We start from the raw sequence: 17,906 nt of genomic DNA on the forward strand, positions 1-17,906 counted from the left end.
AATTATAGTAATGAGTTGATTCTGGTAATTAACTTTATTATCAAGGAGAGCATTGGTGTAACTAAATTTTCTCTTTGCATTTGTTTTTTTTTTTTTTTTTTGGGGTTGAAACCTTCTTAATGTTCAAATGAAAGAAAAAATATTTTTTTTAATATAATTAATAGTTATTACATACTTAACTCATTTGAATATGGTAAGAACAACCCGGGATGGATTTAGGGTCCTCCAAAATTTTATAATTTTTTAAAGTTTTATGACAACTTACCCTTAAAATTGCAATTCTCCTTATCCCCCCAGTTTTCTGGTTTTAACAAAAGGCCCCTCTTCCCAATCCATCTAAAAATGCATCAATGTTAAAAAGCTATGTTCACTGGTAATTCTGGTCAATCTTTAGTACAGACGTCTTAAAATTTTAATATACAGATCAAACGTCAACGAACTTCAACAAAAGCAAAAATCATAACAAAACCAATGTCCAAATTAGTTGCTACCTTTTGGTCATATTTCAAAAACTTCAAAGACATTTGCACTGAGAATTTTCAAAACTAAAGAATTCCAAAATGAAGAGTACAACTCCAAAATCTAGCGTTGAAAACAAGTTCATATTTTGGCTAACAATCAATTTTTGCAATCTTCAAAACAAAATAGAATAATATAAAACATATCCATAATTATTAAATTTTCACAATTTATCATGACATTGTTGATCGATATATTGCATTTTCTCAAACCAATGGCAGTAATTTCAAAATAAAGAAAGAAAAAAAAAAATCCTCATCTTCTTGTCACATGAACAAAAAAATCCATGAAAACTTGCATACATCAGTTTGAGGCCTTAGAAAACAGAATTAAAAAGAATCAACGTAATTTCCAATGACAAATGATATCATTTATACATTATACATAGGCTGTAGAGATATAAAAGAATTGACGAACGGTTTTTACAAGCAAAACAAGAAGGCAAAAAGAATCATACAGCAAAAATATGAAGTACCTCCTGGTAAATCTCACTCTTTGTAGGCCAAAACAATTAGAAATTTATATCCATGCGCTTTGATCGGGCGTGCTGCTGATTCTGGGGAACCGTAAATCTCACTCTTTGTAGGCAAACGATTAGGACCAATATATCCGTGCGCTTTGATCGGCCAGTGCTGCTGATTTCTGGGGAGCCACTCAGGGAAAATCTTGGAAGGCTATAATTCTCAGGCACGGAAACTGGCTGCTGAGGATAAAGCGTCGGAGGTGGCATGAGATTGCGCTGCGCTGGAAGAGGAGGAAGCATGTTGTACTTGTACGGGTCACTGCTAAAACTGGATAAGAACCCAGAAAGAAGGAACCATAACTTCAGAATGCTGTATGCAAAAAAATATTGAAAGGAAATTGTTATAATATGTGGGTACCTTTTCCTGTTGTATGACTTTTCCTCGTCGCTGAAATTTTCATCTAATCTTTGAACAGATCTATGAACGGGGGAAACAGACCACAGATTTGATGCTGGTAAATCATCTGAAAAATATCTTCTCCTGATCAACTGAAACAAAACCAGGGATTCTCAGAAAAATTCCCACAATGTCCAACACATAGACACTAAGCAAAAGAAAGACAATAATACAGACCATGCGAAAAAATTTCAAAAAAGCTTCCTTGTCGTATCTTGCTCCTTTAGCAGCCTGTACATGGCAACAAATAAAACATTATATAGGTTCACATCCAATATATAAACACCAGAACTTATATGAGCTATAACAATTTGACCAATTAAGCAAATCAGATTTTATTTCACCAGTTCCGTAAATAAAAAGAGAGCATGCTGAAATCCATAGAAATGGAATCACCAACAGAAAGATGGCCACCATTAGGTAAATAAACAGTATTGTGCAATGAAATAACTTCAAAAAATGTAATTCAATGTAGAAAATTAATCTTGAGGAGACACCCCTCGGAAACAGAACAAAAATGATTTCAAGAATTTGCATGCTAATATCCTTCTTCGTCAAAAGTAAGAAAGAAAAAGAGAAGATCTAAGCTGAGAACATCATACCATATCATCCATACATCTATCCACTAAAATACCATCAGAAATGCATTCAATTTAAAACCATCAATCAGGGTAGTGATACGTAGCCAAAACATATGTAGTGAGATTTTACTGGTAAGCATGTGGATGATGTGGTATAATTGTCCCACTTAAAACTCTCCACAGGAAAATGGTCATTATCAGATGCAATAGGAAGAACCAGATTAACATAAGACAATTGATGCTCCTTCCACAGTGGACGTCTGGGGTTGGTATTATATTGGGATCAGTAAGGCATGGAATTATATGCCGTCTAGCAGAAAATTTATGATACATAAAGCCCCCACCGTCTCCCCTTCTTCTCTCTCCAAAGAACCTGCAGTCAACAGAACATGCCCAATCCTAAAAAGTAAACAGGGAGGCAACACACAGACAACCGAACACAGAATAGTGATAGAAGAGGATGAGATGGAGGGGTGCATACAGCAAGCAAATTCCATCAACTAAGAGATTCTTCACAAATTAGCCTGATAATTCCTGATATAAAAAGTAATTGGCATTTCTGGTACTACTGAGTTGCAATTTGCCAGTCAAAAGTGTACCCAAAATGGTCAAGCATGCAAAAGATGTAATTGTTACTGCTCCTGAAAGATCCATCTTAACAGAAACACATAGCCAAGCTGACTCAAGCTGACTCGTCTACGATTCTATTAAAGACAATTCAATCCAATGCAGCCCAAACATGCATTGTACCTATGCTTCGTAATTAAAAGTCTATATTGTTCAGATGCCATCTACAGCAACCAAACTATACTGCAATATGACTAACTATACACAGACTAAATTCATGAGGCAAGCAAACACACGCAAAGTTTCTGGAGCGACAATACCAATAACCAAGAGGAGACAAACATATTTCTTATACTCGCCAACAGCAAAGCAAGTGCATGCTTACCGCAATAAGGCTTCCACTGCCAGGGAAACTTTCGGTTAGAGGAAGTTCCTCACTAGATGGGAGCAAACCCTGCTTCTCAACCCAATGACGAGCTAAATCAACAAGATTGCCACTGCTTCCTCCCGTACCGTCTTTTGCGGCTACATCTGCTTTGTTACCAATAACAATATATGGCACAGGAAGACCACCAGGACCTCCAGAACCTAGAGGAGCTGAAAATGACCCAGTGGCAGCAATCTCAGCTGCCCACTTCTGCAAGCTTGTTTTTGTTCTTCTCTGAGAGAGATCATGAACAAAAATTACACCTGCACACAAGTTATTTTATCTATAATCATTGCTAGAAACTCATAGATAGAACAGCATGAAATATGTAAAAGAAAAACTAATTACTATTGAAGTGACACAAGAATTAGGAAAGAGTATCTAAATACAGTTGAATTACGAGTGAATTTTTTACGATAGGAATAATAGTGTATTGATATAGTATGGCACATAAATTGACGTTCAAAGCTGCTTCTATCCCAAAAATTCCTTTCTGGAAAATAATTCCTCCATGGTTAACAAAATTTAATCTGGCTCCAAATAAGCAGGAAGAGTTTTCTACATTATTCCTACTGCTTTGTAGCTTTAAGAGCAGGGCAGATTAAATGAAAGACATTATCAATCCATACAGCAAAAAATGAGAAGACACAACTTGTAAATTTACAATATAATTGGCAGAAGAAGGTGTCTACCATGTGAAGCTGAACAAAGACTGATCCAAGACAGTGAACACAACAGGTGACAGCATATTTAAGTAATTAGTCCAGGCCATCACACTTAAAAGTATTATTCAGCTAGGAGTGTACAAAAGTCCTCAAACTTCAAGGGGAAAAAAAATTCAGATGAGAACCTTTGCACTACAAGATAAACTTTCATTTACTAAAACAAAAATACAGGTGGGAAAGGAGTGGTGGCACCCCTATCCTTGCGGCCCCACTTTTAGGAAACTCCGTAGAGTTAAGGCCGTATCACTCTAATATCATGCTTTTTTTCTCTTTTCTAGTAGGAAGCACAATGATAAAGTCTTTGCACAACTGAAAACAACCACTGAATGGGGAAGCGCAAGCACGCAGCCAATCAAACACCTACAGTAGTAACATGCAAGCAATTTTTCTTTTTTATACCCAAAACTCCCTCAAATTTTTTTACATTTTCACCAAGTTCTAAACCAAGGGTTATTTCCAGAACTCAGTAACACTGGTAATTTGGAAACCTGTAAAATAAAATAGCTCAATTAGGTGGCCCTCCAGGCTTGAACCACTCAACCCAACCTTTAGGATTAACAAGATAGTATAATGGCGAGCAATAACTAAGGTTCATTGACTTAAAGGCACGCAAGGTCATAGGTTCCTAATTAAGAAGTATTAAGGGACAAGTTATGTACTGGTAAAATTCTTTTAATTTTCAAACTAGAGCCTTTTCCCTTCTTAAAATTTGGCATACAGTTGCTTGGCACTCACCGTTAATTTGTGAGTAGAAAAGTGACCGACAATCTTTGTATCTCTCTTGTCCTGATACATCCCAAAGTTCGATAAAGAAATCTCTCTCAGAATCACCTTTGATGCTATTTGAAGAGCTACCAGAATTTCCATAAGTAATATGCTGCATAAAAGAAAATAATAAATAATAAGTAAATAAACACTAGAAGAAGATTTGAGCTCCAGCAATAACTTTGGAGTTCAGAACATTGCTGAATTATGTGTCCTACCTTCACACCAACTGTACATCCAATTGTTTGGGGAGGGCGAGCAACAGAAGAACCATTGACAATCAGATGAACAAGAGAAGTTTTCCCCACACCTACGAGAATATGAATATTTGAAAATGAAGTCTAACATCAAAATTTTAAATTTTACAGATAAAATGAACAAGACAAGTGGGCTGAAAGACGACTCATATCCTCAAAATACGACTAGTGAATAATCATAAAAGCAAATCAGTGGTCTTTCATCACTTTTTTTGGATAAGGTAAGTATGTGTCTTTCATCACACATTTGGCATACAATTCTGAACTGATTCACGATTGCTCATTTCAAGTACCAGTAAACAAAACAATACATTAGGTGTTCTGGAATGTCAAATAGACTAGTAGACCAACTTTTTAAGTGAAAAATCAGAACCATTAAACCCACATTTCCTATAAGTTGACAATATAGCTACTAGCCTCACCCTCAAAAGAAATAAACGAATAAATCAAGCAGAAAAACTCGATATCATTCTACGTGAAAAGGAATTTAATTCATTTTCAAATGCAAAGAATCTGCCTTTCCTCCATGACTTCCTATGCAATGTATCACAAGTCCTAACCCGTATGACATTCAATAGGTTGATAGATCCAAAGCCTATTCACACTTCTCTTCTACTAGTAATCTACTTCTAATTTATCAAGCTCCGCGAACTTAACATTTACAGCTATCATAAGCTCTTATACTCTCATAAATCTTTAACACGAAGAACCCTTTTCAATCTCACACACTACACTTCTTTTCTCATTTCAAAATCTCCAACTCAAGCGATCCCGATAAGCATCAACTAACCTTATTCCAATACTTTAAAGCATAACAAAAAAAAAAAAAAAAAAAAAAAACACTTTCATAAGCGCACAAAAGAAAAGCATTCCAAAACCAGAAAACAGCAACAAAATCAACAAAAACAAAGCAATCAGTCCAAAGCACCTGTTTCTAAAGTTCCCCCAACTAAAATTCAGTTAAAAGCATAATAAAATAGGAAAAAAACCAACACAAAAAACTGAACCAGATTCAAAACTAATCAGATTCAAAATTAACTACCTGAATCACCAACAACAAGAACTCGAACTTGCCCACACGGTGGCCCACCGTTCTGCTCTTTGTTATTGTTCTCCCTCTCGCGTTCCCTCCAAAACATTTTTTTTCACACTTTAACCCCCCCAAAAAAAAGAGACACTCACCTCAAAACAACAAACCAAAATCTTCAAGTCCCATTAAAGTATTAAACAAACTACTCAGCTTCAATCCAAAACGACACTTTCTCCAAATGGATACCTCAAAATCCATATTAAACTCAATTTACCCCAACATTTCTTCACATAATCAGCACCAATTCGCCACAATCAAAAATACCCAGTTCAATTAAACCACTAATTCGCAGATCTAACAGCAAATCTCGATCTGGGTTGTTGAAACAATCAAGTGGGCGTGTCTGAAAACTTGCTGGCCAGTTGAGTTTCGAACGAACAAGATGCTGAAATTTGAGAATTTTATGAATTGGAAAATTCTTATGAATTTGGAATTGAGGGTTTTTTTTTTTTTTTTTTTTCAGTTGAATATGCTGAAACGAATTAAAGGGTATTTTAAAAGTAAATTTTTTTTTTTTTATTGTTTTGTGATTCGTTTGAGACTTTGAGTGGAGTGACGATGGGATGCGTGAACAAGAAAAGTAGAACCTGCAAGTGAAGGTGGTTTACACGCGCAAAATGGCACGTGAAGTTTTCGGCTCTTTTTGCCGCTTTGTTGGAGTGGCACTTAATTTATATTTACAATACTCTTTTTTTATTTGAATAAAGTTTATATTACACCCCAATTTCATTATTCTTTTTCTGACAATCTCACTGAACCCAATTCTATTAACTTTTTCGGACAGTCTCACATTGAAAACTCCTAATTGATTTATAGACGTATTTTCGAACTCTCACGTGAGATTATAGGGGAAAGTTTATGAAATTAGGTTACAATTTAGTATTATTCTTTTTATTTTTTTATTATTTTAAGTTATTTCAAATAACATTTAGGGGGTGTTTGGTTGAGAGTTAAGTGGAATTATTGAGGTTATGTCATTTTATATTACTTTATTATCATGTTTAGTTGTCAAGTAATATAAGATACCGGTAATCTTTAAATATCAATAGTGGTTACTATTGGTATATCAGAGGTAATCTGATTACCTCAATTTTCTTAGGTATTCTGAGATTATCAGGGTTATCATTTTTTGTTACAATTTTATCCCTTATTAATAAAAATTTTGGACAATAATACCCCTACTTTAAAACAAATTTACATTAATATTCTATTTCAATTTTACCCTTGTTAATTAAAATTTTAGACAATAATACCCTTATATTTAAAATAATTTACAAACCACCACTCACCCAGCCACCACCGCCACTGCCACCCAGCCACCACCGCTGACAGTGGCCAACCACCACGAACCGCCACCGGAAAATCGTCGGAGTCTTTGAAAAGGAACGAAATTCCGTGGGAGGCTCCGGAGACTTCGATATGGCCGTTTTCGGCCATATTGATGGGTGAAAACGGCCATATATTCTGGCCATTCCGGCCAGATCAATGGAACTGGCTATTAACAGCCAGATCCCTGGCCATTAACGGCCAGGTCTGGGCCATATCGAAGCCTCTTCGTCACGGTGAGGTACTCACAGGTGCTTTCGGAGATTTCCGGCGATGGTTTGCGGTGGCGGCAGGAGGTGGGGGTGATTTCGTCATAAATTAAAGTTTTATATAAGCGGGGGTATTTTAGCTAAATCTGAAATATTGGGGGTTAAAAGAAATTATTCAAAAATTAATAATAAAAATAATCTTATATTAATATTTAAAAGGGGGACAATTTAGTAATTTAAATAACATACCCACCAATTTATTCCCCATAACTAAACATATTCATATAACATACTCACCAACTAACCAAACACATTTTTTTAAAGATTCACAGTAATCTTCCAAAGTTATCTATCTTCTCAGTAATCTAACATTCCCAGTATTCTAATATTCCTGAACCAAACGCCCCCTTAAGGTTTGTTTGATTCAAAAAATGTTGTTAATGGAAAGTTGACAAGATTATTATGAATATTTAGAGAAATGTATTTGATTAAGTTGGAATAAATTGATGGGTATATTAAATTGATATGTTTGGGCGGGGGTAACAAATTGGTGGATATTTTATATAAATTATTAAATTGTCCCTCTTTTTTAAATATTAATATAATATTATTTTTGGAATCATTTCTTTTAACCCCCAACATTTGAGATTTTGCTAAAACACCACAGTCACATAAAAATTTAATTTCTAACAAAATCACTCTCATCCACCCAAGCTACTATCAGCCGTCGGCCGCAACAGTAGTGGCCATAACGACGTACAACCACCCAAACCTGACCGGTTGTGCACCATTCCGACAATGATGGCTGGTGGGTGACAGTCGTCCTAAGTGACCTACAATTTGTTGTAAATACAAAGGCATTATTGTCTAAAAACTTAATTAATTATGGATAAAACTGTAATGGCAGGTTCACAATAAAGGTATTATTGTCCAAAAATTTCAATAATTAAAGATAAAATTATAACAAAATTAAGATTACCAAGTAATCTTAAAATACATAAGAAAATTGATGTATTCAGATTACCACCTATATAACCAACGATAATTATTATTGGTTTGGGAAGATTATCAGAATCTTATATTACTTAACAATCAAATGTGGTAATCTAAGTAATATAAAATGATATTACCTCAATAATGGGGGGATAACCCCCAACCAAAAGCCTTCCTAATATGAAGTAATTATATATATATGCATGTGTACCCTTTATTTTTCATACGAGCTATATGTTTGATATAATTCTAATTAGTTTGACATAATTTATTTACCAAAAAAGAAAAAACCTTTTTTTGGTAAATCCGATAATTGTCTCTCCCACAACTTAAGTACAAGACCCTTGGGCTGATAATTGTCTCTCTCACGACTTGAGTAGAAGACCTTTAGGAATACTTAACTCCAAAGATTAAAGGGCCTACCATAGAAAAAAAAAATTAATATATCAATATTATTATTTTGTTTGTATGTTTGTGGTTAAGAGTACACGTTAAAACAATTCTATTTATAAATAGATAAAAAACATGTTTTCTAATACGAGAAATGCTAGATGTACAAAAACTCTTACAAAGAGTCTTTGTATAAAGTGATGTGGTAGCTGTCACAGCACTAATTTGTAAAAAGAAAGAGTGATGTGACAACTGCTACATCACTTTGTACAAATATTTTTTTGTAAAAGTCTTTTATCTCTAGCATTTCCCTTTATAATACATTAATACAACCAAGTGTCGATGGTCTATTTAACATCGAATTCATTTTTATGTTTTTTTTTTTTTAAGTTTATTATGTTGATACAAATTGCTACCAATAGTTTTTAAAATTACCATATATTACAATTAATTCATATTATATTTATGTATTTGAATTATCGACTTCTTTGAATCGGCTTCAGCCTTTGTTTGGTCTGGTGCCCATACACTTCGAGACTAATTAATTGTTACCATTTCATTATAGATATAATTAACATATAATATCATTTTTTCGTATGTAAAATTACTTTTCATTTTTAAAAGATTGTCGATTTTAAAAGGGGCTTCGGTATCAAAATAAGGTTTTAAACCAAAGAAGATTTCTAGATTATGAAAAGAAAAAATACATGTATAAACTATATTATACTAATATATATTTAAAGCAAACTTTACACACTACACTAGAAACCTTGAGCAATGATCATCAAACTACAGAGGCCTTCTCCAAGAGCCCAACCCAAAAAACCAAATTGGGCTCTAAACTCGAGTCAATACCTATTTTCGTTGTAATTTCATGAGCAACACTTGGGCTCAATTAAATTAAATTTTAGCATATATGCATGCCTAAAATTTCATGCAATAATACTTTATTGTAAAAAGATGAACTATATTATTATATCGGCTTAAATTAAAGGGTATAATAACAATCTAAACTTCCTCATATGTGGTATCAATCCGATAATGTTTATCGACCAATCAATGTTTAACATTTTACGTATTATACATAAATCATCAATTTTAATAATACTTATCAGTAAATACTGAAAAATGTATATTGAAAAAACTAGCTACGACGATAATTGGATAAGAAAGAGACCCGCCTTCTCTCAAAGGCCAAATCCAAAAAACCCAAGTTGGGCTCCAAACATAAGCCCCATATAATTTCTTGATGCCAATTAATTCAACAAGAAGTTTATTTGCATGGCTAAAATTTCATGCAATAATAATTGTACTATACAAGATGAACAATATTATTATAATATATTGATAGCAATGGTTAAACCAGCTTAAATTAAATTTATAATAATAATAATCTAAACTGATCTCAATACATGTGGTATCAATTAGGTACCCGTCGGGTTTGGTGGGTTGCCATATAGCACCCCAGCCCGCCCGGGGTTGCTGGCGGGTTGGGTTCAACCCGGCCTGCCATATTGGCGGTCCGGGTTGAACCCTCTTCATTGCGGGCTAGGTTAGGGTTGACCCGCCTAACCCGATCCATTTGTTCCACCTCTATTTGTGGTTAAGAATACACGTTAAAACAATTCTATTTATAAAACAAATACAAAATATTTTCTACTACTTTGATACCATTTTTGTGATTCGTTTGAGACTTTGAGTGGAGTGACGATGGGATGCGTGAAGAAGAAACGTAGAACCTGCAAGTGAAGGTGGTTTACACGCGTAAAATGGCACGTGAAGTTTTTGGCTCTTTTTGCCGCTTTGTTGGAGTGGCACTTAATTTATATTTACAAATTACAATACATTTTTTTTATTTGAATAAAGATTAGTTTACAGCCCAATTCTATTAACTTTTTCGGATAATCCTCACATGAAAACTTCTAATTCGTCGATTCGTAATTAAGCAGAGATGATTTATAACAAACAGATGGATCTATTTGGAAATATAGATTGTAAGAGGAGGTTTATGAAATTGGGTTATAATTTAGTATTATTTTTTTAATTATTTTAAGTTATTTCAAATAATATTTAAAGTTTGTTTGATTCAAAAAATGTTATATTATTGAAAATGTTATATTAATGGAAAGTTGGAAAGATTACTATGAATATTTAGAGAAATGTGTTTGATTAAATTGGAATAAATTAATTAGTATATTATATTGATATGTTTGGATGGGGGTAATAAATTGGTGAATATGTTATATAGATTATTAAATTGTAAATCCTTTTTAAATATTAATATAATATTATTTTTGAAATTGTTTCTTTTAACCCCCAACATTTGAGATTTTGCTAAAACACCACAATCACATAAAAGTTTAATTTCTAACAAAATCACCCCCACCCACCTAAGTCACTATCGGTCGTCGGCCGCAACAGTAGTGGTCAAAATAATGTACGACCGACTAGACCTGACTGGTTGTGCGCCATTCCGACAATGATGGTTGGTGCAAGCGATGATGGTCCTAGGTGGCCTGCAATTTATTGTAAATACAAGGGCATTACTGTCCAAAAACTTAATTAACTAGGGTTAAAACTGTAATTGTAGGTTCATGTAAATTAATTTCAGAATAAGAGTATTATTGTCCAAAAATTTCAATAATTAAAGATAAAATTGTAACAAAATTAAGATTACCAAATAATCTTAAAATACCTAAGAAAATTAATATATTCAAATTACCATCTATATAACCAATGGTAATTATTATTGGTTTGGGAAGATTATTAGAATCTTATATTACCTAAAGATCAAATGTGGTAATCTAAGTAATATAAAATGATGTTACCTCAATAATAGGGGTCCGGGGATAACCCCCAATCAAACGCCTTCTTAATGTGAATTAATTATAAAAAAAAAAAAAAAATTATATAAATGTGGTGCATGTATATCCGTTAATTTTCGTACGAGTTGCATGTGTGATATAATTCTAATTATTCTGACATAAATTATTTACCAAAAAAGAACCTTTTTTTTTTTTTTTTAATAAATCTGATAATTGTCTCTCCCACAACTTAAGAACAATACCCTTGGGTCGATAATTATCTCTGACTTGAGTACAAGACCCTTGGAAATACTTAACTCCAAATATTAAAGGGCTTACCATAAAAAAAAAAAAAATTAATATATCAATATTATTATTTTGTTTGTATGTTTGTAGTTAAAGGTGGAAAAGTAACCCGCCCAGCCCAGCCCGTTGCGGGTTACGAACTTTGGCGGGCTGGGCCTAACCCGCCCGCCAACTCGGCCTGCCATTTTGGGGAAAATGGCTGGCCCAGCCCGACCTGCCAACCTTAACCCGCCGGGTGGTTAGCCCGATTTTTTTATTTTTTTTGTTTTTTTATTTAACTTTTCAAACAAATAATTAACAATTTATAAATGAATCAATTATAAATGTAATTGTTTTTAATTAACTTTTCAAATATCAATAATTCAATTCAATTATTTTTTTTGGTTAAAATTTCAAATATTAATTCAATTTTAATACAATAAAATTGTAATATAAGAAAAATTAGACTTATTCATTTATCAAAAAATAAAATAAGAAATTATAACAATTATTGCCTCGTTAAAAACCTCACCAAGAAAAACCCAATGGGAGAAAAACTTAGTAAAGAAAAAAGAGTGCAATAATTGACAATTAATTTACGAATTACATTTTACAAAACAACTAATTTGGGTGTGGTTCACTAAGACCTCCCTCATTGATAATTATTCATTCAATTGATGAAACTTTAGCATAAGAATGAATTATATTTTATACAAGACATGGAAATTTGAGAATAAGACTTCAGTATTTAATTTTTTTATATTTTACGTACCATAAAAAATAATAATAACAATTTGTCAAATATTACGAAGTTTTATACATTTTAATACTTATAATTTAGAAGTATAGTTTAATATTATTATGTAAAATTATTTGTAAGAGTTCAATCATAATAGTTTAATTAAAAGAACTAAAAAAATGGGAGAAACTTGAAAAAAATAATTAATTTTTTTAATTTTTTTGGGCCAACCCTCCGGGTTGGCTATTGCAAAAAAAAAAGTAACCCGTCGGGTTGGTGGGTTGCCATATAGCACCCCAGCCCGCCCGGGGTTGCTGGCGGGTTGGGTTCAACCCGCCTGCCATATTGGCGTCCGGGTTGAACCCTCTTCATTGCGGGCTAGGTTAGGGTTGACCCGCCTAACCCGATCCATTTGTTCCACCTCTATTTGTGGTTAAGAATACACGTTAAAACAATTCTATTTATAAAACAAATAAAAATATTTTCTACTACTGATACACCAAGTGTCGAGATTTATTTAACCTCGAATTCTTTTTTATGGGTTTTTTTTTTTTTAAGTTTATTATGTTGATACAATTGCTACCAATAGTTTTTAAAATTACCATATATTACAATTAATTCATATTATTTTATGTATTTGAATTATCGACTTCTTTGAATCGGCTTCAGCCTTTGTTTGATCTGATGCCCATTTCATTATATATAACATATAATATCATTTTTTGTATATAAAATTACTTTTCATTTTTAAAAGATTGTCGATTTTAAAAGGGGCTTCGGTATCAAATAAGGTTTAAACCAGAGATTTCTAGATTATGAAAGAAAAAAATACATGTATAACTATATATACTATATATTTCAAGCAACTACACCACTAGAAACCTTGAGCAATGATCATCAACTAGAGGCCTTCTCCAAGAGCCCAACCCAAAACCAAATTGGGCTCTAAACTCGAGTCAATACCTATTTTCGTTGTAATTTCATGAGCAACACTTGGGCCAATTAAATTAAATTTTAGCATATATCCATGCCTAAAATTTCATGCAATAATACTTTATTGTAAAGATGAACTATATTATTATATCGGCTTAAATTAAAGGGTAATAACAATCTAAACTTCCTCATATGTGATATCAATCGTAATGTTTATCGACCAATCAATGTTTAACATTTTACGATATTATACATAATCATCAATTTTAATAATACTTATCAGTAAATACTGAAAAATGTATATTGAAAAAACTAGCTACAATGATATTGATAAGAAAGAGACCCGCCCAAACCCAAAAAACCCAAGTTGGGCTCAAAATAAGCCCATATATTTCTTGTGCCAATTAATCACAAGAAGTTTATTTGCATGGCTAAAATTCATGCATAATAATTGTTCTATACAAGATGAACAATATTATTATAATCTATTGATAGCAATGGTTAAACCAGCTTAAATTAATTTATAATAATATCTAAACTGATCTCAATACATTTGGTATCAATTAGATAATGTTATTCGAATGATTTACGTATTACATAAAATCACCAATTTTAATAATACCTATTGGTGACTACTGAAAGACTAATACTAGACATACAAGAAAATCTAAAATAATAAACAAATAAATAAAAGAATAAAAATTTACTCTTCTATTTATTTTATATCACATTTTTGTATAGAAATATTTATAAATTTGTTTATACGTTTAGTATTATTGATACTAAAAAACATGTCTGACAACTTACAATGATAATAGATTAAAAAAAAAAAAAAAAAAAAGATCGAAACTCGAGGAGGAGAGAAACAGATAGCTACGAAGAAGTAGAAGAAAAGGGGGAGAAGAAGCTTGCAAACTCCAAGTATTATCAGGGAGCATATGAGAGAAGGATTTGATTATAATAAACACACAAGGGCTCTCATGATTATGAACTCCTTCATAAGTTGTTATCACATAGCTTGAATCCTCTCTATCCCTTTCTACTCTTTTCTTCACAGTACATCCTCCACTTGAACATTTGTAATAGTTCCTACATTTTCAAATAATATTAATTAGAAATAATATATAATTTTATATTTATCACCAAATTTGTTTGCTCGAGAGGACGGAAAAGAATGAAAAAGAAAGAAAAAGACGAGAATTTCATTTCTAGGTAAGGAGAGATCGATCGATCAATATGTGTTTGATAATGTTTTTATGTGTAAATCTTTTATTCAATTAATTAAATTTTAAATTAACACAGTAAAATAATTGAAAAAAAAAATGATCATAATATCATAAGTAACAAACAATATAATTTATCAATATCATGCATATTTTCACTCAAGGAATAGAAGAAAATGATAAGAAGAAAGACGAGAATTTTATTTTTGGGTGAGGGAAGGGATCGATGATATGTGTTTGAAAATATTTTTATGTTATTCGCTTTACTCGATAAATATTACCATTTTCTCAACAAAAAAAAAAAAAAAAAACCTTGTACTATGTTATTTTACAATATGTTATGTGGGTAATTAATTAATTATTTAATATATATTTCTATGCATTTTGTATCATGCAAAATAAAGATATTAAGGCATATGAGTTCAGCCAAATATTTTAGATCATATAACGAAAATACAAAAAAAAATAAAAAAATGATTAACAAAGATTTCCCAACCCCACTAAGAATGGAATTGGGATAAATGCCCAATGTTAATTTATAAAGTATAAAATATATTCTATAAATATTAATTTATTTATTTATTGTGATTCTGATTTTTTAGTATATATTCTTCACCTATATGATAGCCGCCTTGCTTTACAAGATGAGACAACTAGCAATTAAGAAGTAGAGCCCAATTGTCCCCATTGCGACAGACACCACTTACAATAAAGATATTAAATTACTTGAAAAAATTAAAAAAATAAAAACCATATGCTTGAACCCCAAAAATTGATGTATCTTATTATCAAGATTCCAATTTCAAATATAATGTTTTTGTCCTCTCCAAATTATATATGGTCTATGTAAGAGTATGTCTACTGCCAAAACATTTTAAATTTATGCGTGTTCCTCCTGATTAAAACCGAAGATTTCATCCTTGGAAACGAGTTATGAGTATTAATCGGGTTACTTTGATACTCATGATTCTTTCATCAATGATGAAGTCTAGGTTCAAATCAAGAACATCACTGATAAATTCACAATATCTTGATAGTAGGCAAGACTGTTACAAATCATTTTATATGTTTTGTGGGAAAATAAAGTTAATTACTTCATATAATATTCAAGAAATTAATTTTGATTTTGGAACTCAAGTTGGTATATATTTAATGTTCAAAAATTACCCACTAGATTTTTAATTTATTTTTATTTTCCTATTTTCTTTAATTCATCTTTCCAAGAGCACCTAGGTTTGATAACTCCATATATAATCTAAGAGGATATGAACAAGAAATTTAAATTAAAATATTTACAATTTATCATTAATTAGATCCACTAGACCAAATAGGGACAACTTTGACTCATAATCTTGAGTTAATTATATAATAAACTAGTTTAAAGTAATATATTATTTTCTAGAAAAAAAAAAAAGAAATAAACCAAAATGATCAAAACATGAAGCACCTAAACATAGACATTATTTTCTTAAAGGTAATTAATATTTTGATATTTACATTGAAGTAAAGTTTTATTAGCTATTTAATTAAATAATTATTCGCTAATTCTTTTTTTAAATGTTAAAAATAATATATGGGCAAGCTGCAATTTGTTTTTTTTTTTTTTCTTTTTTAATTATTTTTATATGTGTGTGGTTGGTGCTGACTCTCTAGTCTCCCTCCAGTCTTGAGAGTTCAGTCTCTTTCAATTATTTTCATCTGTCTCTCTGTTAAATTGAACTCCAAATCAAAAGAATTAATCTTTGTTTAATTTATCTTAATTAAGTTATAAATAACATATATATGAGTCCCTTGATATATGATATTTTATCCTGATTTTTGTGGAACTAATTTTTAACATGCAAAATATTAAATATATTAATTGATTTATTTTAATTAAACTTAATGATCTAAATAATCCAACAACAAAAAAATGATTATATGAAGTGCTTAATTATATAGTTTATTATGATTAACTTACATAATTCGTTTTAGATGATTAAACTATGGGTGCCATTGGTTCATTTTGAAGTTGATGATCACTAACAAATACTTGTAATAATTATAAAATTATTTAATTAATTAATTTTAATCAAATCTAATTATCTAATTAATTAATCAAACTAGCAATAACCAAACAAAAAAATAATGGGGTCCATAATTCTCTCATTTTAATCATGAGATCTCCACTATAAATCTATCCATCACCATGTAACTTGAATTTATATAATTAATTAAAGCACATTAATCAATCAATTAACTTAAAAATAATTAATAATCTAATTAATCCCTCAATCATTAATTAATCAATTAATTACCTCGGATTCGGGCTGTTCTTCACTGACTTCTTCCCATATTTCCTCCATTTAAACCCATCATCCATAACTTCAAGCTCCGATTTCGTCCTGAAAGCCACCCGATTCCCCACCTCATTAATCTTCTTGTTCTTCATCTCCATCCCATTTTCGCATTTTCTTTAATCACATAATTAACAAAAACATAATCAGAATTAATAATATCAAAAGGGTTTTATCTTAAAAATCCAAAAAATAAAATAAATAAAAAGGAAAAAAAAGCACTTGCATGTGACTATTTCTTGAGGTTGCACCACTGGAGGATCCATGGGAGGTGAACTCTGAAGATACCATGCTTTGAGAAGAGTAAGAATCTTGATTATCTTGATCATCAAGATGATGATGATCGTGGTGATGATAATCGTCGAGAATCAGATAATCCGAGAGCTCGAACTCCGGCTCGACCATCGTCATGTTATGATGGTGATGATCAGGAAAGAAGGGGAAATTAGGGTTAGGATTAGGGTTTTGAGAGAAGTTCATTGCTACTTAAAAAAAGCTGCAGAAGTTTAGAGTAAAGAGAGAGAGCTTCACAGTGTTCACACAAGAGAGAAGAAGGCTAAGCTTAGCAAGTAAGGTAAAATATATATATATATATATATATAATTAATTAATTAATCATATTATTAAAATAAATAATTATTTATTTATTTAGTTTTAACTTTGTATTAAATTTTCTTTTTTCTTTTTAGTTGTTCCTTCATGGACGCTTTCCTGGAGGGATACAGCGAAGGTGCCTCCTTTGGGTATGCTTCGTGTCAGCATCAGATGAAGGCACGATGATGATGTCAGCATGCTGACATCATCATAAAATTAGTGA

At 31.7% G+C, this 17,906-nt stretch overlaps 2 protein-coding genes across 2 annotated transcripts; both read right to left on the reverse strand.

Moving 5' to 3' along the window:
- Nucleotides 1-1,030: 1,030 nt before the first annotated feature.
- LOC116121171 (small GTPase LIP1) lies at nucleotides 1,031-5,975 on the reverse strand. The gene is made up of 7 exons (XM_031407120.1): nucleotides 5,804-5,975; nucleotides 4,723-4,814; nucleotides 4,475-4,616; nucleotides 2,973-3,277; nucleotides 1,617-1,670; nucleotides 1,401-1,531; nucleotides 1,031-1,310 (listed from the first exon to the last, which is right to left on the reverse strand). Exons 1-7 carry the CDS (start codon nucleotides 5,898-5,900, stop codon nucleotides 1,031-1,033), a joined length of 1,101 nt encoding a protein of 366 aa, XP_031262980.1. The 5' UTR covers nucleotides 5,901-5,975.
- Nucleotides 5,976-14,359: 8,384 nt separating this feature from the next.
- LOC116121179 (probable WRKY transcription factor 51) lies at nucleotides 14,360-17,644 on the reverse strand. The gene is given in 4 exon segments (XM_031407128.1): nucleotides 14,360-14,498; nucleotides 14,501-14,619; nucleotides 17,051-17,206; nucleotides 17,316-17,644. Coding segments are annotated over 4 exon segments (570 nt in total). The 5' UTR covers nucleotides 17,570-17,644; the 3' UTR covers nucleotides 14,360-14,457.
- Nucleotides 17,645-17,906: the final 262 nt, after the last annotated feature.

This window comes from Pistacia vera, unplaced genomic scaffold (genome assembly GCF_008641045.1).
Source record: "Pistacia vera cultivar Batoury unplaced genomic scaffold, PisVer_v2 Contig97, whole genome shotgun sequence".
Lineage (NCBI taxonomy): Eukaryota > Viridiplantae > Streptophyta > Magnoliopsida > Sapindales > Anacardiaceae > Pistacia > Pistacia vera.